The sequence below is a fragment of the Lactuca virosa genome, chromosome 7, assembly GCF_052849685.1.
Source record: "Lactuca virosa cultivar CGN04683 chromosome 7, Lactuca_virosa_CGN04683_v6, whole genome shotgun sequence".
In the NCBI taxonomy this organism is placed as follows: Eukaryota; Viridiplantae; Streptophyta; class Magnoliopsida; order Asterales; family Asteraceae; genus Lactuca; species Lactuca virosa.
In genome coordinates this window covers 128,843,136-128,868,196 of record NC_136432.1, presented here as the reverse complement: position 1 = coordinate 128,868,196, position 25,061 = coordinate 128,843,136, and the positions used below count along the sequence as shown (strand labels likewise).

Below are 25,061 nucleotides of genomic sequence, written 5' to 3'. Positions count from 1 at the left end.
CTAGAAATTTGTACATAAAACAAAGAATATGAACAAACCCTAGATATGAAACCCTAATCTACATGTGAGAGAGATGAGAGAGTTTGTGAATACGGATGTGAAGGAAACAAATGAACTGAATGACAAGAAAACGCAGCTACAAGACTTAAATACTTCGGGTAAGAAGATCCATGGTTTTAACCCAAAGTCCGCATATACACCCGTTAACCTGCATGATAGTTACCAAACACACCCCCACAGATATATACATGTACATAACTCACCCAATAATCTATAAATTAATGTTTATGTTTGAACAATTTTAATATAACCTTTTAACATGCCCCCTCAAACTAAACATTAATTTGAGAGAACAAACAAAAATTAACTTTCTTTAAAAACATCAATCAAACCAAGACGACTTAAAATATATTCATGTTGACTACTTCCAAGAGCTTTGGTTAGAATATCTGCATTTTGATTCGAAGACTCAATTTTATTAAATTTCAAAATTCCATTTTCAATTTTTTCCGGAGAAAATGAAGATCAACTTCAAAATGTATGGTTTTTTCATGAAACACGGGATTCAAAGCCAATTTGATAGCTGATTCGTTATCACAAAAAATATCAACAGGTGAATTAGTTTTAACAGCTAAATCACAAAGTAATTTTAATATCCACATTACTTCACAAGTAATACTACCCAAAGCTCTATATTCTGACTCAGTGGAGGAGCGAGAAACAGTACTTTGTTTCTTGCTCTTCCAAGAGACAAGAGATCCACCTAAGTAAACAAGATATCCATTAACAGATTTACGACTAAACAGACACTTAGCCTAGTCAGCATCTACAAACCCAATCAAATTAAAAGAATTAGATTTAGTTAAATGTACACCTTTACCTGGACTATTCTTCAAATATCTTAGAAGTCTAAAAGCAATATGAACATGGGATTTAAAAGGTTTATGCATATATTGACTTAATAATTGGACAACATATGAAATATTTGGATGTGTAATTGTTAAATAAATCAATTTACCTATAAGTTTTTGATACTCAGTTATATTAACCAAATAATTTGATATATCCAAATCACATTCTCTTTTAATAACCAAACTAGCTTCTAGAGGTGTTTTGACAGGCTTACATGCAAGCATGCCAAACTCATGAAGTAATTCCATGCAGTATTTTCTTTGGTTAAGACAAATGCCATTATCAGTTTTTAAAACCTCTATACCTAAAAAAATATTTTAGATCCCCCAAATCTTTGATTAAGAACTGAGACTTAAGAAAATTTTTGACATTATTCAATTCAATTTTGTTGTTTCCATTTATAATGATATCATCTACATAGACAAGAAGCACAACAATAGTATCTTGAAAATACCTAACAAATAAAGAGTAATCATTTATTCTCTGTTTATAACCAAAGGTGGAAAGAGAGGAACACAATTTTTCATTACACTTTCTAGGGGCTTGTTTAAGCCCATAGAGAGATTTTAACAATTTACAAACCCTGACATCATCTTTTGAATGATATCCTTCAGGCAAGTTCATATAAACACTTTCAGAAAGATTCCTATATAAAAAGGCATTATTAATGTTATGTTGATAAAGATGCCATGAATTATGAACAACTAAAGAAATGACAATACGAACAGTAAAAATCTTGGCTATAGGAGAAAAGTTCTCCTCATAGTCAATACCTTTCCTTTGGTTATAACCTTTAGCCATAAGTCTGGCTTTATATCTTTCTATATCACCATTTGTTGGGTATAAAGTTATCCATGTATGACTTTGTAAATGGTTTGACTTTTGTAGACCCACTTACATGTGGTAAAGTAGCCTTGTGACATGAGAGATAGATAGATAGATAGATAGATAGATAGATAGATAGATAGATAGATAGATAGATACACAGATAGACAGATAGACAGACAGACAGATAGATAGATAGATAAATAGATAGATAGATAGATAGATAGATAGATAGATAGATAGATAGACAGATAGATAGAGAGAGAGAAAAAAAAAACATTTAAACACTGCTATATAAGGTGGGATCATACCACTTGTAGAGGTGTGCATGACAGATGTAACATTGAGAGTGTTAGTGTGAGCTATTTATTTATCTAGATATAGCTTATACTTTTTTGTAACACCGTTCATGATCGAATGCATCTCTTAAACACCCAAATCACCATGTTCTTTGTGTGTTCTTTTATTCTGCATGCCAAATCAATGCTCATAATTCACATCAATTGGTATCAGAGCGGGTCTTCGAAGATTGAAGTAATTTTTGAAGAAACGGTTCTAGATTTGGTAACAATCATTACAATTGGAACGTTTATGGTGAGTATCTCGATGATCTCTCTAAATCTCTTCGATTCGTACGTTTGCGTTCTTGAATTTTTGATCATTTTTTACTCATTGGATCAATTTTTTTTTGAAAAACCCATTTGTCGTGATCCAATAAATTTTTCATTGATCAAGCCCAATCCGATCCAATCTTATTCTGATTGATTCAATTCTCAACTTGTTGTTCATTTGGATCAAAATAGATCAAAATGAATTAAATCATTTAATGTTCATACTGTTCATTTGATCTTGTTATATGAAGAAACTAATTCAAAAACCTTGATCTAAACAAAATTGAGCCCAATTATGTGAGTGTTACTGTTGATCAGTCATATTTTGAGCCCAACATCTTGTTTCGAGCCGATATCTTAAAAGGTTGAGCCCAAAAATTCATTAAATCCATTTGACTCGGTATTCACTTTTGTTCGTCGTATGCTTTCTCAGTAGTACGTTCGGTTGTTTTTGTTCCAATTATTGATTACGATGTTCATGCGATTCGTTTTCGTTTCAAACTTATTGATGATCGATTAGAGTTTTTTTGTTCATCTGGAGTTGTAAATCGATTTCATATGATTTGTTATATGATGAAATCGAACTTGTTCGAGCTGTATTTAAGAAATTGAAAATTGAATCTTTGATTTTAAAGATTTTGACCAAGAACACTTGAATATGATGAAGAACAGTTGGTTAAACATGTTTTTGATCTGAAATCGAGCATTAGAATCATCAATTTGGTGTTTGTTGATCTTTGACTTTGAAAAGTCAAATTGTGAAAAAGTCAAACTCAAGATTTAAGAGATAAATTGATGAATTGGTAGATGAAATAGATAGATACAAGTTGTTTTGTGGCTGTTAATGTCAAAATCAAGTTGAATTTGGTTCTAATTTCGAACTTGGTTATGGTTTTGATCTTGAAGGCAAAGGATGTGATGTTTGATACTTGAAAGCTGATATGGAAATTGATGTTTAAGTTTGGTTAATGAAATTGATTTCGAAGACTGGAAATTGACTGATTTCAAATGTTAGATGTCGATGGTGTTGGGTATCGATGTCAAATTTGGTTGATGCCTAGCATTGGAATCGAAAGTCAATAATCGATTTTGACAAGATGAACAAGCATGAATTTGAACTGATTTCGAAAGTAGATAGACGAATTAGATGTCGATGTCGACTGGTGAAGACGACTGGGATATTTTGGGGCTAAAGAACGAAGGTTTGGAATCGATATTTTGATGTCGACGGATTGGAGTCAGTATCCAATGTCGATGGCTGATTGTTTGAAAACGAGAAGTGACGAGAGAATAGTTGATGTCGATGATCGAATTTTGGTGTCTTGATTTTGAAGGATTCACAGTTGGAATAGATGTCGATGGTTGTTGACTGAACAACGAAGGTTTTGAAATCGGATGGGTTTGGCTATGGCTTGAGTACCTGATTTCGAAGGTCGAGAGTTCTTAACTTGGAAGATTTTGGTTACACTCGACACTCGACGAGTGTCGAGTGGAGTTGAGCATCGATGTTCGAGCGTCGAAGGTTTGAAATGAGGTGTGACCGAGTATTAGAGATTGAAGGTCGATAGTCGAAGATTTGGGCATCGGAGTCGAAGGTCGACTGGAACAAATAGATTGGGAAGAAGATATAAAAGTTTCGAAACTGGTCCTTAATGTTTCGAAGATATGACAGTTTTAGTCTAGTTTCGAGACAGTGACAAAAATAATGAAGAATGAAGAAGTTTCGTTTTGAATCCTTGAAGTTTGTGCGAAATGGCAGAATTTACCCAACTTCGACACTGGGCTGAAAATTCTGAGAAATGGGATAATTTTCGAAACAGGCCCCTGCAGTTAATGCGATCGAACGCTTTCTACCCAGTTTCGCAAATGAGGGAGTGTTTCTCATTTTTCGCTGTTTTGGGGGCACCGGGTCATTGCAGAATTTCGAAATTGACAATTTCTATCCAAATTTGTGAAATTTTGTCAAAGGCGGTCCGTGAACGAATTTGAAAATTGAAGATTTTTTGGATTTTCCGGATTTAAGCAAAATGTTTATGACATGTGTTAAGGGGAAGTTTTGGATAGAAAATTTCTGAATTGAGCGCTTTCTCATTCCCTTTTTTGTTTTTATAATCATTTTTAGATTATAAAAAGAGGGAGAGATTTAGATATGGAAATTCGAAAGTTGAATTGTTCATATTACGCGAACTTGAAGACCGAAGTGACCTCGAGTATTTGAAGTTTATGAAATGATTCGATTGGAGATTCGGAAGTGATTTCAGTTCATGATGGGTTTGGGTTTATTGAAGATTTTTGGGGTGTGAATTTATGCTCAAATTTTGGGTAAGTTTTTGGAGATTTGGATACTCCTAATTATCCTTTGATGCTCGGTTTGTATGGTCTCACATTCTAGAACCCGGATTGAAATGTCATTGAAGAATTGAAGATTTGAAGTTCACTTCTACATGTGTCACATTTGAGGCTCGGTTCGTGAAGTTGCTCGATTTTGGAAGATTTGAAGCGGGTCATCCATTCCAAACTTTGAGGGGGAGAATGTTGGGTACAAAGTTATCCATGTATGACTTTGTAAATGGTTTGACTTTTGTAGACCCACTTGCATGTGGTAAAGTAGCCTTGTGACATGATATATATATATATATATATATATATATATATATATATATATATATAGAGAGAGAGAGAGAGAGAGAGATGTAAACACCTCTATATAAGGTGGGTTCATACCACTTGTAGAGCTGTGCTTGAGAGATGTAACATTAAGGGTGTAGTGTGAGCTATTTATTTGTCTAGATTTAGCTTATACTTTTTTGTAACACCTTTCATGATCGAGTGCATCTCTTAAACACCCAAATCACCATGTTCTTTGTGTGTTCTTTAATTTCACATGCCAAATCAATGCTCATAATTCACATCACCATTGGATTTATATTTGATTTTATAAATCCAACGACAACCTATAACTTTTCTTCCTTTAGGAAGATTAGTGATTTACCAGGTATTATTTCTAGAAACTGCTTCCATTTCCTCATTCATAGCTTTTATCCAATTTGGATCTAAAGTTGCCTCACTATAGCTTTTTGGTTCAACAGTTTTATTAAGATTAGAAACAAAACAAAGATTTTCATTATTAAGAGTTGAATAGTTAACAGATCGTTCAATTCCATATTTGTGTTTACCCTCTTCAACATAATCACTAAACCTAACTAGCATGTGAACATTACGTCCAGACCTAGTGACCCTAGTTGACTGGCTCTCAGAAGGATTAGTATTAGTTAAAGCAATTTACTCAGTCAAAGTAGAAGAAACGTCACACCAGAAGAAGGCACATGTGCCTCACCAGTCTGGTTGCTGACATTAGAGGGACAAGTCTCATCCAGGTTCTTGTCTGCACTAGCACCATCCGACTGATGGACACTTCTCAAATTATCTAAACTTGTTTGATCAAGAAGAATACTAGAATGCAATGAATCATCATAGGAAAATAGGTCACTTGAATTCAAAGAGACATTAGATTTATCAGTTAAAGATCAATACTTTAGCATGAAAGGAAACACTGATTCATAGAATTTTACATCCCTGGAAACAAAAAAAGATTTGAATCGAGAGTAAGAACTTTATAACCCTTTTATCAGAAGAGTAACTAAGGAATATGAATTTATAAGCTCTTTTAGAAAATTTATCAGAATTATTCAATTTAGTGGCAAAACATAAACAAACAAAAACCCTAAGTTTATCAAAAACATGAGCATTATTATAGACAAGCTCATAGGGAGAAGCACCATTTAAAAAAAAGTAGGAGTTCTATTAATCAAGAAAACATAATTAAAATTACTTCTCTCCAGTATTTAAGAGGTAAACCAGATTAAAACATTAAAGATCTAGCAACATTTAAAATATGCATGTGCTTCCTCTCAACAACTCCATTTTGTTGTGGAGTATGAACACAAGATGTATTATGTAAAATTCCTTTTGACTCCTACAATTGTCTCATTCTATGGTTTAAAAATCCAGTTCCATTATCTGACTTAACAGTTTTAATTTTAACACCAAACTGATTGAGCAGGATATTAAAGAAAACAAGAACACAATCATAAACTTCATCTTTTGACTTTAACAGATAAACCCAAGTTGCCTTAGTGTAATCATCCACAATGGTCAAGAAATACCCAAATCCTTCTGCAGTTGTCACTTTATAAGGTCCCCGGACATCTAGATGAATTAACTCACAAAGTTTAGAAGTAACATGTTGACTAATAGGGAATGATTATCTTGTTTGTTTAGCTTTATGACAAACATCACAAGGTGGAAGAACTTAATTACCAAATTTAAGTTTGTTTTTTAAGGAACCCAAGGCTTGATCAGAGGGATGACCAAGTCTGTTGTGCCAAGTTAATTTAGAAACACAACAAATAGAAGAAGAGTTAACACTACTAGATGAATTACCTGAAGGTACACTATTTATGTTATAGAGACCTCCAGATTCTCTACCATGCCCCACCATATCCTTTGACTGTAAACCCAAAATTTTACAACTATGTTCATTAAAAATAACCTCAAAATTATTGTCTTTGCAGACCTTGTGGAAAGATAACAAGTTAACATTGAAGTCAGGAACAACAAATACATCAAATAGAGTTAATGAATTAGATAAGTTAATATTACCAATTTTTTCAATTTTAGTAGAAGTACCATTAGGGTGACTAACAATAAGATCTAATTTAGATATATCCATAGTGTCATAAAGAATGGACTCAGAAGCAATCATATGTTGATTAGCTCCTGAGTCAACAATTCATTTTTGAAAATTTACAGAAGCATTAAAGGCTTGAAACAAGCAAGTACCTGCCATATTAGCACTAGCAGATGCTTCATCATTAATTTTCCTATAACCAATAAGTGGTAAAAGTTTGATGTATTGATCCTTAGTAAGCTGATGTAACTCAGAATCTCCAACAGAATCAAAAAGATTAGAAGTATTTGAACTTCCAGAAGAAGTGGTAGTAGAGTTGGCAGAAAATTTTTTACCAAAATTATTCTGGTTATTAGATTCATTTCTTAGTTTGAATTCCTTAAGGTAACCAATTAACTTGTAACACTTTTCTATGGTACGACCTTTAATACAATAGTTCTTACACTGAACAATTTGGTTCTTATTCTTATTAGAATTAGATCTGTTATTAAATCTACTATTGAATGTTGTGGACTGAGATTTAGACACAGACTGAGAAGACTGAAGAGAAGACAAAGTGTAACATCCCGAAAATCAGGACATAAAAAAATCATTATTAATACAGATTGTTTCCATAAAACCATAGTAATCTGATATTTGTTACAACATCATTAAACCAAAGTAATTCATAGAATGCAGAAACATGTGGTGTGTGCCTGAAACATAAACTGAAAACCGGAGTACCTGAAACATAAACTAAAAACCGTAAGCACAAAGCTTAGTGAGCTCCCCAAAATACCATACAATATATAAACACAGATTATCATGCGACATACATATGGTTATCGTGGGCTCCCCCATGGTCTTTATCTAGTATGCCATGGGCTCCCCCATGGTCTTTACCTGTAATACCAGAGACTTTCCCCCATGGCCTGATATCTAAATGCCACGGGCTCCCCCCGGAGTCTTCCATGAAAGTATCACAAAGACAACTAACATACCACATAACACGTAATGGGTCGGCATTGGTGCCTTCGACCCATTGATATAGTGAGGAGACTCACCTTGAATGCAGAAGCTTACTGAAAGAAAATTCTAGCTGCTGCCCTGAAGACACCTCCGAGCTATCAGATCAAAATGACACCCAATTAGCAATTGGGTTCCATTCTAAGGCCCACAATCCATACTTGGGGTAAAATGACCATTTTACCCCTGACCTAATATGCATCAAAACTGAGGCCCAAATTCAAAAGATCCACAAAGGCCCACTAATGGCCCAATTTTCCAAATTGGGCCCAACCCCATATGGGCCTTATCCTAAGACCATAATTCCCTTAGTTACAATTATGATTACCTCAAGAACCCCCTTAGATCAACTTGGTCAAAGATAGGGTCAAAAGTCAAGGTCAACGGCCCAAGTTGACCCAACACGCCGAGTTGTCCTTCAACTCGCCGTGTTTCTTCATTATCTGCAAAGTCGAGGAAAAACCAAGCCAACTCGCAGAGTTTATCCATAAACACGCCGAATTCGCCAGAAACCCAACATCTTAATACATTAAGCCGACATTATCGACTCTAAGAGCTTCACAACTTAGATCTCGACCAATATGAGATCTAGAAGGGTAAAGTTTCCAACTTTACCACTAGGAACCACTGAAATGGGTCCAAGCCCAAACCCTAGACTTAAAAGAGTTAGGGCTTAACCATTAAGCACTTAATCTCCAAAGACAAATCCCCAAAATGCAGATCTGACACCCTAGAGCGGGAAGACCACGTAAAGTTGCCAACTTTACACTCATGCATGCCAAGGAGGAGCTCAAATGCCCAAGAAGAGCTTAATAAGGGACTTAATGAATGCAAGAAGCCCTTAAATCCATAAAGTTGGCACCTTTATGCCAAAAGAGTCCATGAAAACCCCAGATCTGAAAGAATAAGGCTTTGGGATGTCCTAATCCCAACATCCATCCAAACCATGGCTAAAACATGACAATTTAACCCAAAAGAGAGATCTAAGCATCTAGAAATCAAGGTAAGAACTTGATACCTCAAACTCCTTGCAAAATGGATAATTGTTATGGATCCAAGACTTCCCTCTCCAAGCTTAGAACTTCAAGATCTTCTAACTCCTTCACAATACAAAAAAATGACCACCAAACTTTCTTCCAAGGCTCAAATGATTGATAATGGAGGCTACAACTTGTTTTAGGGTTTTGACAACAATAGAGGCTGATAAGGAGGCCAGCCAAAGAAACTTAAGGCCTTTAAATACGGTGCAACACCCTAAAAATTAGGGTTTCCTTCCCAGCCACCAACTCGCCGAGTTGAGGCACCTCAACTCGTCATGTTGTTTCATTTAATCCTCGCGATTCTTCCATCCTAAACACGCCGAGTTGGTTCCTCCAAATCGTTGTGTTCAACTCGAATTAGGCTTATTCTCAACAATTTATCCTCAATATTTCGGGTGTTACACAAAGAATCATTTCTTTGAAGATACTTTTCTCTTGACATAATAAAGAAAGTAGTTTTCACATTAGGTAAGGGTTCCATTAATAAAATTTGACTTTTGACTTAATTATATGAATCATCAAGTCCAAAAAAATTGCATAAGTTTCAGGAGATTAGAATGATCTTTGAGTTTAATAGAAGCCTCACAAGTACACTCCTTTAAACTAGTAAGACCATCAAATTCTTTCCATAAAGAATCAAGCTTATTGAAGTAATCTGATAAAGAGATTCCATTTTGTTAAAGAGAATTGATCTGTTGGTGAATATTAAACACAACAGAACCATAAGATTTATTATATGTTTCAAAAAGATTTTTCCAGATATCCTCAGAAACTTCAAAATAAGCTTGACTCTAATAGATGGAATCAGAAATAGAAGACAGAAGCCAAGAACAAACAACATCATTAGCTCTATCCCATTTAGACTTTTTTTATTCATCAACATCATTCTTTTTTAAAGTTCCATCAAAGAAACCAAGTTTGTTTCTAGCCTTAATGGCCCTAGAAATAGAACTCCTCCATAGTCTAAAGTTTTCGTTACCATTTAACTTTGTGGTGACAACTGAAGTAACAACATTATCAGATGGGTGAATGTAGAGAGGACCATCAAAGCTTATTTGATCATCCTTTCCACTCCCACCAGGTGGATCAGTAGGATCACCAGCTATAAAAACAGATAAAAACAAGCAGGAAGTAATAAAGGAAACAGACACTTGCACTGATCTTATGTCCAAATGGTCACCACGTATCTTGGGGCCCAAGACAACCAGTACAGAGTCAAGGAAAATCAAACAAATATAACATAAACAAAAAATAACTGGTGTACACAAGACAACCATGAGAACAGAACAATATAAAAAAAGGAACATGAAGATCCTCACAAAGCTGTCGAGAACTAGCAATAAAGAGTCGACTCTCTTTGTCTGTTCCCTACTAGGGTTTATCGGTGATGAAATCCAACCCCTAGAGAGTTATTTCAGACTAGGAGATTGATCGATGATGATCCAGCCGATGAGACGTCAAGAGAATCACCACAACAAGCCAACAGTAATCTGTAAGATTATAAACAATCTCGCACTACCAAGATCTAAAGATAAACAAGAAACACAGATATTCGTTTCGATTTAACGGAGTAACAGTGGAAACCCTAAATCGAAACGAATAACCGATAAAATACATTTTATGTAACAAAACTAAGGATTCAGAAGAGAAACCCTAGATCGAACAACAATTGTGACGATCTAACCAAAACTAAGGAAAAAAAAGAGAGGATTCAGAGAATACCTTTCTTAAATCAACGATCGGGTGAAGAAAACGCCAACGAATGTCGAAAGAGAAGAATCGGAGCCTGAACGCTATGATACAATCTAAATAACGTAAACAACTCAAGAACTTCCCAACATCATCATTTAATTCATAGATGGTTTACATCAACATAATACACTAGAAAACCTCACTACATATCACACTCACACTCATACTATATATGAATTAGAAATTTGTACATAAAACAAAGAATATGAACAAACCCTAGATATGAAACCCTAATCTATACGTGAGAGAGACGGGAGAGTCAGTGAATACAGATGTAAAGGAAACAAATGAACTGAATGACAAGAAAATGCAGCTACAACACTTAAATAGTTTGAGTAAGAAGATCAATGGTTTTAACCTAAAGTCCACGTATAAACCCGTTAACCTGCATGATAGTTACCAAACACACCCCCACAAATATATACATGTACATAACTCACCCAATAATCTATAAAATGTTTATGTTTGAACACTTTTAATATAACCTTTTAACACATCTTCAGAGATTTTTCACCCTCTGGAAGGTCAAAAGATATTTGGAAAATATTTAACTTATTTTCGAAGATTTTACACCATCTAATAAGTTATTTGTTGGTAAAGGATCTATGGAAATGTAATAGACATGGGTTAGTTGCAGATGTTATTACATTGCACAAAAGTTTTCCAAGATAGGGGGTTGATTTGTGTTTGTCCAATTTTTAAGAATTAATGATCAAAAGGTGTTATTTGAATACCTGAATAGAGAATGGATTGGAAATTTTCATTTGTTCGCATCTGTTCCGAGATTTGAGAGGAATAAGAGTAACAAAGGAAATCAGAATAAAGGGAACCGTCAACCTTCAACCTTAATATGAGGTGAAGGTACAAGAGATGAAGAAAACAATGAAAGTTGGAGATGGTATCTATTATGCTTTGAATGGCATAGGAGGTTTAAAGTTAAGTAAATTAGTTTAAAAGGTCCTTAATAAACTAGTCTTGGAAGAAGAGGATCTATTGTTAATCTCGAATGTAGCGTGGGTAGTTCTTGCGAAGATAAGAGACGTTAGTCTTATTTTAAATCAGCAAAGATCAATGGTATTACAAGTCTGTAAAGAGATATATAACCTCATAGACTACTTCGAAAACTTAGTAGCTTTTATATGTTTTCCATCACTCACTTTTTTTACTTTTCTCTTTTTTATTACAATGCCTAATTGGTTATCTAGTTAGTACTTAATATTAAGAATTTTAATTTGTAATCTGACTTCCCTTGTTTACTATTTGATAGTTTAGAGGTGCACATCGAGATATTTATTATTTAGTAATAAATACAAGTTTTAATTCTAGCCTATTGATCTTTAATAGTTTCATGTGAGAGTGCAAGAGTGCCTTAGGCTAGACGATATCATGAAGATCTCACCGGCGGTAAGCCCACATGGCCAACTTCACCGCCGATAAACATCGGGTCGCAACGTTACTTTTACCGCCGGTTTAACACCGGCGGTGGCTTTATACCAAGGGCAAAAGTTTGAAAAAGTGGACGTTGGGTGGAGTTTGTGAACGTTACATATGATCGTTGCCATATTTATTTATTTATTTATTCGTTTTTTCTAACCACTATAAATACAAACATATACTCCATATCATAACCTATTCACTCAAACCTATCTTTATCTTATCTTCTTAAAAAAATTCTCTAAAAAATGGCAAATCTGTTACAAAACTGTAAGTTGTTGTTAACCGTTGGTCAGATTATAGAAACGGTGCAAGAAGAAGAAGAAGTCGAATCTAGTCAACCTAAGACGCGGAAGATGCCTTTTAGAGGTCGTTGGGGTGCAAACACCCGTCTAATGACACATTACTTCAATGAAATTCTGTTTACGGGGAACACCAGTTTCGACGTCGATTTCGAATGGAGAAACATTTATTTATTTGTATAGTTGGTGACGTTACAAACATTTCTGAATATATTAGACAAATTCGAGATGCAAGAGGTGCGGATGGGTTTTCATAAATACAAAAATACGCAGTTGCGGTTCGTCAGTTAGCTTATGGTTCTTTTTCTGATTCATGGGACAAATATTTTCAAATGTCTGAACGAGTAGCTAGGGACATTTTAGATGAGTTTTACAGATGCGTTGTCATTATTTACGGTCCAAGGTATTTGTGTAAACCCACTTTTACTGACGTTCAATCATTATATGTTCACCATGCTAGTGTTTATGGCTTTCCCGGTATGCTTGGAAGTTTGGATTGTCTTCATTGCGCGTGGGGTAGTTGTCCTAATGCATGGCAAGGGCAATTTACATGGGGTGATAAGGGTCACCCCACAGTCATACTTGAAGTTGTTGCGTCACAGGATCTTTGGATTTGGCATGCTTTTGTTGGTGCTTTCGACTCAAACAACGATATTAATGTTTTAGACATGTCTCCCATATTCAATGGGTTTTCTGATAGGTCCGCACCTAACTGTCCATTTCAAGTGAATGGAACGACGTATGATTATGGGTATTATCTTGTTGATGGTATATACCCTGAATTTGCCGTGTTTGTGAAAACTCTAACATGTTCATGTGATCCAAAACGCATAAAGTATAAAACGTACCAAGAAAAGGCTACGAAGGATGTTGAACGAACATTTAGAGTCCTCAAGAAGCGTTGACGCATACTACAACATCCGGCTCGTCCTCGAAGTGTGGAAAAGCTCGTTTTATTATGTATGCGTGTATCATTTTACATAATATGATTTTGAAAGACGAACACAAAATAATTTGTCAGTTTCAACCAAATGACAATGCATCCTCAAGTGCATCATCTAGTACGCCAATACCACCTGGTTTCATCCCATGGCGTGCAAGAAGAAGGGCAATACGTAACAATCAAAAACACCACGAGCTTTGCAATGATTTGGCGGAACACATATATCAGGTTAATGAAATTGATTTAAGTGAGCCAATTGACAATGATATCGGTGAATATTCGGACTGAAATATTTTATTAAGTTAGTTAATTTAATTTTCTTTTTATGATTGTTAAATCAAATGTAATGTTTTTAATTTATGAAATGTTATGTTATTTTAATTAGTATTTATTTTTATCTTTATGCAAATATTTAGATTTTTGAATTTTTAAAAAAAATTGGTAGGTAAAAATATCACGCATGTATAGAGGCCTTAATTATACCAACCCCTTGGCCTTAATTAGAAATTAACCAAGGAAAACATGTATATTGGGTATAGAGGCTGATGTTAAGAGCAAAAAGGAGGATTTGAATTTTGATACTATGATGGTTTGTCAACTGTCATAGGTTTTCATTCGTCTATGGTACTTGAGTTGCAATTTGTAAATTCAAAAGGTTACGAATTATTAAAATCTAATTCAAGAATTTATTTCCAACATTTATAACAAAAACCGGTCGTTGTAGTATAGTGGTAAGTATTCCCGCCTGTCACGCGGGTGACCCGGGTTCGATCCCCGGCAACGGCGTTTTTTCTTCCGATTTACTTCACAAGTTTTCCCTCTATTGCAATAGGACCCTCAAAGTTTCAATTTCTACACTTCCTCTGTTTAATTATCCAAAATACTGTGAAGTACATTTCCTTTTATGTTTATGATTTGAATTTAATTCTTAACAGCACTAGTTATTTTTTGATGATGAAAAACTCGACTTTTTTCCCACTAGATTCTTTCATTACACACACGTCCAATTTCAGAATAAAGTGAAGCCTTCTATCAGTTTAATTTTAAAGAAACAAACACTCGAGAGGAAAATGAAGGTTGAAGAGGAATAGTTCAAAATGAACATAAATGTTCATCATGTGCCTTACACGTGACATGGGCTAACAGGCATAAGTGCATAACCATGCATTTCTCTTTCATTCCTTTTAGGGACGATTCATGTAATTAAATTCTTGTAGAAATATGATTTATAAATTTTCATATATCATAAGGCCGTTTCTGTAATTTATTTTTATTCCAAGACAACTTGAAGTTTTCTATTCTGAAAATATTTAATATATGTTTTTGTATTTGTCCATTAGTAATTATTATATAGCAATATAACTAGATGTAGCATCATTTGCTGAAAATTTATATATAGTAGGGTTATGTTTAATATAACTTATATGTTCCATCTTCTCATCTTCATGTTCTAATTTCTAGAAATAAAAACATTCTCTTTTCTCATCAGTGCAGGATTTGCCTTACATGGATGCAACAGAATCATCATTATACAACATTAAGTCAGGAAAAGATGTTACTCATAGAGGTATGTTGGTATATTGATGGATATGTGTGAACATATGTATGTGTATTTTAATAACCTCTTAACCATCAACATATGTTGTGTGCTAATTTCAAGAAATAACATTGTACTTTCAATTGATTCTTTGACATAGTTGGATTTAAAATAAATAATAAATTAAGAAGTATTAATGAAAGTAACATGTTATGAAACACAATCAAATGAAAGTATATCGTTATTTCTTGCATTTAGCTTAATCATAGGATAAATGCAAGATATAGTAGTTACTTTCATTTGATTGTGTATTATAGCATCTTACTTTCATTAGTTATTTATATGAAATTTTTGTGACATTTGTTTCCTAGGGATGTCATAAGTGGATCTGGTTTCAATCAAGTTCTGAATTATAATGTGGTACTAATGATCAAGTTATGTTTCTCATTTTCCTTTAATATAATAACAATAATAACAAATTTTGAAATAAGAAAAAGTCAAATCAAGGGTAAAATGGTCAATTTCTAAAATTTAACGACTGAACTTTTAAAGTAGGTCATCCAGGGATATGAAACTTCGAAATAAGGAATAAAATCGCCATTCAATTTCTTTAGTGACCAAATTTGAAAAAACATATCTAATCTTAGGGACTAGAACTATAATTTACTCAAAAGGTATATCATTTACTATTTTATGGGTAACACAAGAGATGGGCTTTGTTAAACGTGTATGTTGTACTGTAGTATAGTTTATATTAAACGTTCATATGTTTTTTTATGTAGATGGCTTTTAACCATATTGGTAGCGTTTTGATAAATTGCAGGTGGTTGGATGGAAATACTAAGTACCTGAATTTTGATCTTATACTACCATTGAATGATTTTCGAGAATCTTAAGTCAACCCTTTCCAAAAAAGAAGAGGCATAAAACTTTCAGCATGGGGAAGTAATATGATTTATTGGGCTTTTGTTGTATTTTCTTGTATTTGTGAAATTCATTTGATAGTGTTATTTGTTTGACATCATATGTGGAATTGGAATAAATTTTGTGACCTAGATTCATGACAACTTGAATTAAATAAAAAAAAATGTTATGTTGCTATTCTTGATGTAATGTTGTTGTAATAAAAATAGGATGATGTAATAAAAAAAAGTTGGAAGCAGGATGGTATACTCGATATAAGTACGTTGTTTTGTATAGCTAGTGAGTTTATATAAACACCGAACGATTATCCATTTATCGGTCAACCCGTTCACCGAACAGGTATTACACTAGTTGACCAAAGACAACATGTTTAAAGGGTATAGATGCAAATAATTAAGGAAGAGCAAAAAGGAAGATTTAAATTTTGATAATATGATCGTTTGTCAACTGTCATACGGTTTCATTTGTCTATGGCGCGTGGGTCGCAACTTGTTAATTCAAAAGGTTACGAATTATTAAAATCTAATTCAAGAATTTATTTCCAACATTTATAACAAAAACCGGTCGTTGTAGTATAGTGGTAAGTATTCCCGCCTGTCACGCGGGTGACCCGGGTTCGATCCCCGGCAACGGCGTTTTTTCTTCCGATTTATTTTTAAAAAGTTTCATAAGTTTTCCGTCTATTGCAATAGGACCTTCAAAGTTTCAATTTCTACACTTCCTCTGTTTAATTATCCAAAATACTGTGAAGTACATTTCCTTTTATGTTTATGATTTGAATTTAATTCTTAACAGCACTAGTTATTTTTTGATGATGAAAAACTCGACTTTTTTCCCACTAGATTCTTTCATTACACACACGTCCAATTTCAGAATAAAGTGAAGCCTTCTATGAGTTTAATTTTAAGGAAACAAACACTCAAGAGGAAAATGAAGGTTGAAGATGAATAGGGCAAAATGAACAAGATGTTCATCACGTGCCTTACACGTGACATGGGCTAACGGGCACAAGTGCATAACCATGCATTTATCTTTCATTCCTTTTAGGGACAATTCGTGTAATTAAATTCTTGCAGAAATATATATGATTTATAAATTTTCATATATCATAAGGCCATGTCTGTAATTTATTTTTATTCCAAGACAACTTGAAGTTTTCTATTCTGAAATCTGAATATATATATATATATATATATATATATATATATATATATATATATATATATATACTACAACATTAACACCCTATGGCGACGACAAATTCGGACCCTATCCAGACAACATCGATCGTGATACATGCTGTGTTTTGTTACCTGCAAGAAAATACAAAGGGTGGTGAAGGAGATAAGCTGGAACGATGGGCGCCGGCGAACAACTCGCGGTGGAGAAGCTTGAGGCGGTGGAAGACGGACGGTGGTGCTTCACCACCGGTGAACAATTCTAAACACCAAAAAAAACGCCAAATTCGGGGTCGAAATCATTAGCACACAGCAATAACAAACGAAATAGGAGTAGAAAATACCTTACCTGGGGCCAATCGCCGGTTATGAAAGTTGGAATCTGATTTTCGTCGGAGAGGTGAATGGAGGCTGCGTTGCTGTGCAAATGAATGAAGACTGCGTATATTTTAGGGTAAACCCCTATGCCGACGACATGTCGTCGGTGTAGGGTCTTATAAACGATGCCGTTTCGTTTTTTGCTGAAACAAAAAAAAATAGAAATTAAAAACCTGTACAGACAACATGTCGTCGGGATAGCCCTGTAACGCGGATCGCCACGTGTCCTGCCGACGACAAGTCGTCGGTATAGCATACCCAAAACTACGTCGTTGTGTATTTCTGGCACATGAAATAAAAATAAATGAAAAATATATTTTTTTATACCTATACCGACAACATGTCGTCGGCATAAAATTTCAGAATACCGCGAATATTTTTGTCGTTCCCGCCAAAATTGTACCGACGACTTGTCGTCGGAACAGAGGTCCTGGTCAAACTAAATTGGTCAAAGTTTACAAAAGGTATGGCGACGACAAGTCGTCGGGACAGGGGTACTTTTAGCGACGACAATCGTCGTCGGGATAAGTGCCGTCTGGATAGCCTTGTATCCTTGTGTGTGTGTGTCTATATATATATATATATATATATATATATATATATATATATATATATATATATATATATATTTGTCCATTAGTAATTATTATATAATTAGGTGTAAAACCCGTGTTTTACACGAGTTGATTAAAAAAATTAAATATTAAAATGTAAACATTAAGTATTTTTTTAAATAAAATTTTGAAATAAGGAAATAATAAATGTATTAATTAGAATTACTATCATATTTATTATATTTAATACTTTGCATATATAAGTATTATGAAAATTTTTAATTTAAAAAATTAAAAAAACCTAGAAATTGACATGTGGATATTATTTAATTTCAAAAATATCATAAAATGACAAGTGACAAAACTCATCAGAGATTGACATGTGGCAAAATGGATCTTCATTTATTATAGTTGATATAACTATATGTAGCATCGTTTGCTGAAAATTTATATATATAATAGGGTTATGTTTAATATAACTAGATGTTCCATCGTTTGCTGAAAACTTAATGTATAATAGGGTTATGTTGAATTTTACATAAAACTTAAAAGATTATGGTTTGTGAAAATGATATGTAAAAAATTGAACTTTTATATGTTCTTAAAAAAATTGAAACTTTATAAACAAAAAACCAATTTCTAAAATAGATTTTTTTTAAAAACATGTAAAAAGTTATATATATATATATATATATATATATATATATATATATATATATATATATATATAACACTAGCCGTTTACCCATGCCAAGCGACGGGTGCGAATAGTTTTTTTTGTTTTCAGAAATTAGTTTTTATAGACGATTAATTCTTTTATGCAAATAGTTGAGTGTTTTCCGCTGTTGACAATGTAGAGATCTTCAAAACATGTAGGACCACTAATATGCAATAAAAGTAGGTAAATTTAGTATCACTTCCTTCAGTTTGATTAGAAGAAACCAAACAACCTCGTATTAATCCATGTTTTCGAGGATTCCACCGACGTGAGCTCGGATGCCACATTTTTTTTTTAGAAAATCTTGGTAGCTATATTGTCTTGCACTACTATCTTCTTTTATTTTCCAAAAAATAAGCAATCAACATGGATCTCTTAATTATTTTTAATGTTTTATCTAATAAACTAATTTTATTGTACCTTCAACTTAAACATTATTCTATTTCTATAAAATTAAAATTATACTTGAACTGTAAAAATGATAAACAACATTTCTTTAAATTTTATGATAGACTTGTAAAATCCATGTGACCACCAACCCACTTCACCCAAAGCCCATCATGAATGGTCATCTTCATGTTGGACGTTATTGCTAAATTCATGTCATATGGAACTTGCACAATAAGTTGCTATCTTATGTTCTTATTAAATAGAATTATAAAATTCAATGTCAAACATGCATATTAATTAAAGTTAAAACCATCAAATATATTGTTATTAAATGAAAATTTTCATGTAACCCTTTATTGTTTGCAGATAACGACAATATCCCAAAAGTGGTACTTTTTTACACCATTTATATGATATACAAAACTCAAAAGTTGACTTACGTAATATCCTCTTGTATATATACTAAAAAAACTCAAAAGTAAGCTTCTTCGTAGCCGTGAAAGTTGTTTTTTAGGTGCATTCCTCAAGCCTTTTTTAGCAAACAAAGTACAAGACTACTCTTGTTAGTTGTTACTTGTCAACAAAGTAAAATGCTGAAATAGGACAAAAATAAAAATGAGAATAGGATGTTACAATACACAAATCAATAGAAATACATTGCTATTTCATCCATTTAACACTAATAAAAATGATATGAAATCTGCACCATTTTGCCCCTGACTTGGTCTGTAGATTTCATGGTTAATTCTAGCAAATCCGTTTGTTATTTGTGCCTTTTATAAAAGTTTTGGCAAACCTAGTCGGATGGCCTGCACACTTTTGGTATTCAACTTGACCATTTTTCCCTTGGGGTTTATTTCTGCTGTGAACTTTAAAGGTTTCCTTGATGATGTATGCGTTTATTTGTTGGATTTCTCATCTGGAAATGTTCAAGAAGCTTAGGTGGTTGGCCTCCTCTTATTTGGTGTTATGAACATTAAAAACACCACAGACATAGCCATATGAATACAAAAACACACACACATACACGTACAACCACTCACACCATTTTGGGTAATGTACTTTATATTTTACATAATTTTAGCAACATACTTACATTTTTTGACCGATCACAGAAACACACATACACAACAACATACAAAACACACACAAAGAAATTTGTGCCCTACCACAAACACACATACATAAATAGAGAGAGAGAGAGAGAGTGAGACTTTTTGTTGTGTTTTATTGGCATGCTGCAAGGGGAGAGAGAGAGAGAGAGAGAGACAGAGAGAGAGAGACTCCAAATGACATTTCAGGGGACATGAACTAAGACCTATAAGATTGTTTTAATCATTTAATTTCTTGAAGGACTCCATTTATTAGCAGGTATCATGTATCAAGATGAAACTTTGAATAATGGGGTAAATTAGAACAAAAATGAAACTCAAATCAGTTTATAGTAAAAGAAGAAGAAGCCAGATGCATTTACTTTGTTACCTTCATTTCCAACAAGCATAGTTGTTGCAGAGAGGGAGAAAGAGAGGCATAATAAGTATTAATTGGTGTTTATCAAGCCCTAATCACAACAAATAATAAAAAATTAAAACCCCTGTATAGGGAAGATACAAGGGAAAAGGGAGAAAAAAATACATCATTAATGTAGAGAGAAAGAGGGGGGGGGGGGGGGGGGGGGGGGGGGGAATGACATACCACTGAAGTACTGTCAAAATCTTGGATTTCTTTTTCTTGAAGTACATCTCAAATAACCTTCAATTCACATTATCACCTACAAATTAAATACCACGAAATGTTAACCAATAAGTGTAATGAAGATGAACAAAAAGTTGGCATGCATTGTGTATCCATTAGAAACGAATAAAAACAAATAAGCAAGAGAATTAGACGATTGCTTGCAATGTCGTAATCTCACCCATTGCCTTTTTTTTCCAGATTCTGAGTTTCATAATCACATCCTCAATTCAGAAAATGATAAAATCAACCTGTAAATGAAACAAATCAAACCCAAATCATTCCACAAAATTGAAAACATTCCAAATCTAAGGATCTATTTAAAATATTTCATGCAATAGAGATTTTACATAAACATATAGTTAAGAAAAATACTGAAAGGACGATCTTTTAGGGTTTCCATCTCTTTCTGGTGGCGATGGGTGCATTAACTGACGATGACAAAGGAAGTAGCAGCTTTGAATAGGGTTTATTGAGAGAAAGATGAGACTAGTAGTGACGCATGTTGAGGTCGTGGCGGCTTCTAGTAACACCGGCGGTTCATTGTGATGTCGACGGTAATTGCTAGAAGCAAGGGTAGTAGGGTTTATAGAGATATATGACAGAAATTGTGAGAGGGGAGGGTGGCTTATAAAAGGATAATACTAGAAACGATTTGAACGGGTCTTCCGAGTTTTATGAGACGGTTATCAACAATCGCCAAAGTTTAAAAAGTCAAAATGTTATGTTATGTATTATGTTATTTGATTTTTTCAAATACTGATAGGATAAGATTTAACTATTTTTAAATGCATAAATTTGTTGTATATGATGTTTTAAGGGTTGTATCTCTTAAAATTTAACAGCTAAATGCTTACTAAGGTATTAAGATATATATATATATATATATATATATATATATATATATATATATATATATTCAGCAATTATTTCTATTTGGAAACACCCAACTTTGACAAGAAGACAATGAAAAGGTAAACTGCTAATTCGGAAACATATATGATTCGACAATTCGTTTATATTCAGGACGAAAACCATCTATGTACCATATATGTAACGAAAAAAATTGGAACAAAAACCAAGAATCTGGAAACCATGGAGACCATTTATGTAATTTTGTCTAATATTAATTAAGATTTTCAAATATAATTTCATTTTGTGAAATAGTTTTCTTTATGTTTAAGGTTCAGCGTTTTGGAGAATAGTTAACCGCATAACTTTGGAGAATAGTTACATACATAATGTGGAGACAGTCAATGGTTTCCTTTCGGTATATAGTTTTGTCAATAGTTTTATCAAAGTATGATGCTTAAAATAAGAAAAAAAAATATGAAACATAAATCAAAGCAAGATTATTTGTTAAAAATATGAAACATAAATCAAAGCAAGATTATTTGTTAAACAATAAACTGAAGTACGTTGATATTTTTTGCATTTAATCACAGTAAATAGCAAAATACCAAATATAAATAAGGTAAGTGACAAAAGATATAAATTTGGAATACAAAACTTTACATATCTTTTTTTTTTGGAAAGGGAACTTCCCTAACGAGGGTTTCCGGGCCAGCTTTGGCGCACCGACTAATCCCCCGCTGCAAACATGAGGCTTTGCCTCATGCCCTGGAGTCACTGCAGGCGAACCTTGATGGCCACAAGGGCTGAGTAGTGCCAGGATTTGAACATGGGTCAATAGGTTATCCACCATATCTTCCACATGCATTACCAAGTCACCACAACCCAAGTGGTTAACTTTACATATCTTTAATCTAGGAGAAAAGGAAAATGCAAAATAAAAAACCCATTCCATAATTTGAACATGAAATGTAACACCAATCCTTTAACCATCCAAACCTTTCAAAAACATACTATAATATAAGTAATGTTATTAAACATAATAAGTCATCATGTTTTAATCCTCTAAATCGTATAAAATTGACTCGGTAGTCGTATACAAAACACTACAGCAACATACCTACAACAGCAGCATCATGTTACCTATTCCTCCATATCTTGTAAATAAGAAGGGTGTATGACAGTTTTTCAAAAGTCAAGGTTCCCTACCTAAGCAACAACAATTTAACTTTTGTAAAATCCCATGTTCATTCATTTGCAATATCATTAAATCAAACACTAAACACACCTCCAAACACTACTAACTACTTTCATAATACAAAAAAAGAAGACATACCACATTGAGTAGAGAAGCATGATCTCACCTACAGTCCATGTAAACAAAAAAAGAATCACTTTCTACCCTTGCAATACCACTTTTCCCATTAATGACATTTCTTCCCTGAAAATAGAGAAATCGGCCATGAATACTTACAACTTTAATCCAATTTCATCTCCTTACCATAATTCCATCTCCAAGTAAAATAACTATTTTATCCTTGAAAATAATTGTTTTGTGAAACTTTGGTCCCAAATTAATTAATTAACTTGAACCACGCATCCAAAACATTATAAAATCCTCAAAAAAGGACCCAAAATGCAATTCACTCTCGATATTGTTACAAGAACTAAGCAACCAATTTATATTTCTTAAAAATCAATAAAAAACATAATAGTATGCGGAAAGTAGTAATCTAAAAAAGGGTTAACATACTTAACTCACAGAAAGATGTTGATTCAAAATCGTATTTGCAATAAGTAGTCAAACTTTAATAAATCATTACTTGGCACCATCAACTTGTTGAGAAGTTCTTTATATTGATTTTTTATTGTTACCAATTACTATCTTTGGTTTGTCGGTGATTACTTTTGTGACTACACACTTCAGTGTTCGTCAATGAAATACCCAACTGCTAGAAAGTTAAGATAATTTTAGTATATTCCAAAGAATGAAGACTATGGCCCAGCCTACCTTCTTACTTCGATCACCAATTTATTTTAATTGCTAATTTGCAAACGACATTATATGAAACAATTTAGATAAGATTCAAGCATCATTCAACGACAGTAAATTAGAAAGTACCTTTAATTTCAAAAGCAAAGTCAAACTATCAATAAATCGACCCAAAAATTCAAAAGGCTTCAAGATCGTAAGACTTTGAGCCAGGTTATCTGGGAGAAACTATAAAAAAATACTAAAATAGAAATGAATCCATATGGGAAAAAAAACTAATATACAAAAAACATTATTTAATAGATGAAAAGGTAAATAATATATAGTATTGAGTGAGTAATTTCAACCTGGTTTTCTTTTACTGCATCATTAAAAGCCTAGGTCTGATGCACTTGTTGGGTCTTTGTCACCATAGAAAGCTATATACAAAAAACATAGAAATCAACACAAAGAAAAACCTCAATATATTTATGAAATCTATGTTTAGGGAACCCGAAAATGTGATTAGGGTACAATGAGCAAAAGTTTTAAAGGGTACGGTGATAGCAAAAGTTTTAAAACCTTACCTCAGCTATCATTCTTTTTGTTGTAGTTTACCAACTCCACCGTACCATATTGCAATCTGCAAGAGAGGAAAAATGAACTTATAGCAATACATATCTTGCCCAACATAATTAAGCTTCCATTTATGTTAAACACAACTTTGGTGCCTGCATAGCGTGCGCACACACACAGAGTACCTTATACAACCAAAACCAAATCATCTCCGATATTAAGAAAAAGATGATGAAAGGGTGGCATGGTTCCTAGTGAATAAAGAAGGAGGGGCGGCGACGGCGACTAGTGAATAAAGACAATGCAAGAACCTACCATGGACGATGAGCTTGCTAAAAATTTCAGTAGAAATTCTTCCGCTGCAACAGCTAGACAAATGCCCTTCACAAGCGCTTATGTTACCATTTCCGGTCATAAGCCTTTAGGTAGATCGGTAGATGCTGCCACCATAACCACCTCTACCTCTGGTACCTCCATCTCTTCTTTACCTAATTTTCCTGAAAATACATAAATCAATTTCAAGATTTCTAAATCAAAGGAAGTTTAATATGATTTTTAAAAAATGGGAACTTTGGGAGATTACACGCCGTGAAGCTTAAAAATGAAACAACATGAATGAAATAATCATACTTTGCCAATGCCTCTAGGGCTTTGTTGTTGGTCCGAAAGAGGTAGCAATTGATCACTTGTTCTTCTTCATCATCTTCAATCGATACTCAAGAGGACAACTTTGT

General features: G+C 33.5%; 1 protein-coding gene, 1 long non-coding RNA gene and 2 other non-coding genes across 6 annotated transcripts; 2 read left to right on the top strand and 2 right to left on the bottom strand.

Annotated features, from left to right (window-relative positions):
• Nucleotides 1-485: 485 nt before the first annotated feature.
• LOC145127136 (uncharacterized) lies at nt 486-5,558 on the bottom strand. The gene is made up of 5 exons (XM_079062387.1): nt 5,341-5,558; nt 1,495-1,558; nt 1,330-1,366; nt 1,019-1,216; nt 486-763 (listed from the first exon to the last, which is right to left on the bottom strand). The coding sequence occupies exons 1-5, from the start codon at nt 5,556-5,558 to the stop codon at nt 486-488; spliced, it is 795 nt and encodes a 264-aa protein (XP_078918513.1).
• Nucleotides 5,559-14,228: 8,670 nt separating this feature from the next.
• TRNAD-GUC (transfer RNA aspartic acid (anticodon GUC)) lies at nt 14,229-14,300 on the top strand. The gene has a single exon. It is a non-coding gene; the product is annotated as a tRNA-Asp (tRNA).
• A 2,238-nt stretch (nt 14,301-16,538) lies between these two features.
• TRNAD-GUC (transfer RNA aspartic acid (anticodon GUC)) lies at nt 16,539-16,610 on the top strand. Its single transcript has one exon. It is a non-coding gene; the product is annotated as a tRNA-Asp (tRNA).
• A 3,174-nt stretch (nt 16,611-19,784) lies between these two features.
• Nucleotides 19,785-21,531, bottom strand: LOC145125899 (uncharacterized). Of its 3 annotated transcripts, XR_013716212.1 has the most exons (5): nt 21,303-21,531; nt 21,109-21,178; nt 20,889-20,964; nt 20,676-20,754; nt 19,785-20,112 (listed from the first exon to the last, which is right to left on the bottom strand). It is a non-coding gene; the product is annotated as an uncharacterized LOC145125899 (long non-coding RNA). The 3 variants fall into 3 exon arrangements; XR_013716211.1 differs by having other exon boundaries at nt 19,785-20,754; nt 21,278-21,531; XR_013716210.1 differs by having other exon boundaries at nt 19,785-20,754.
• Between the last annotated feature and the right edge of the window lie 3,530 nt (nt 21,532-25,061).

Bases quoted from the DNA above. Each gene is read 5' to 3' on its own strand.
- LOC145127136 (XM_079062387.1), bottom strand. From the start codon at position 5,558: ATGCTAGTTAGGTTTAGTGATTATGTTGAAGAGGGTAAACACAAATAT. The intron at 1,559-5,340 runs GTAAATCACTAA...CTTTTTATATAG, and splicing joins GTTTCTAGAAATAATACCTG to GAATCTTTCTGAAAGTGTTT. The intron at 1,217-1,329 runs GTAGATGATATC...ATATTTTTTTAG, and splicing joins TTGTTGTGCTTCTTGTCTAT to GTATAGAGGTTTTAAAAACT.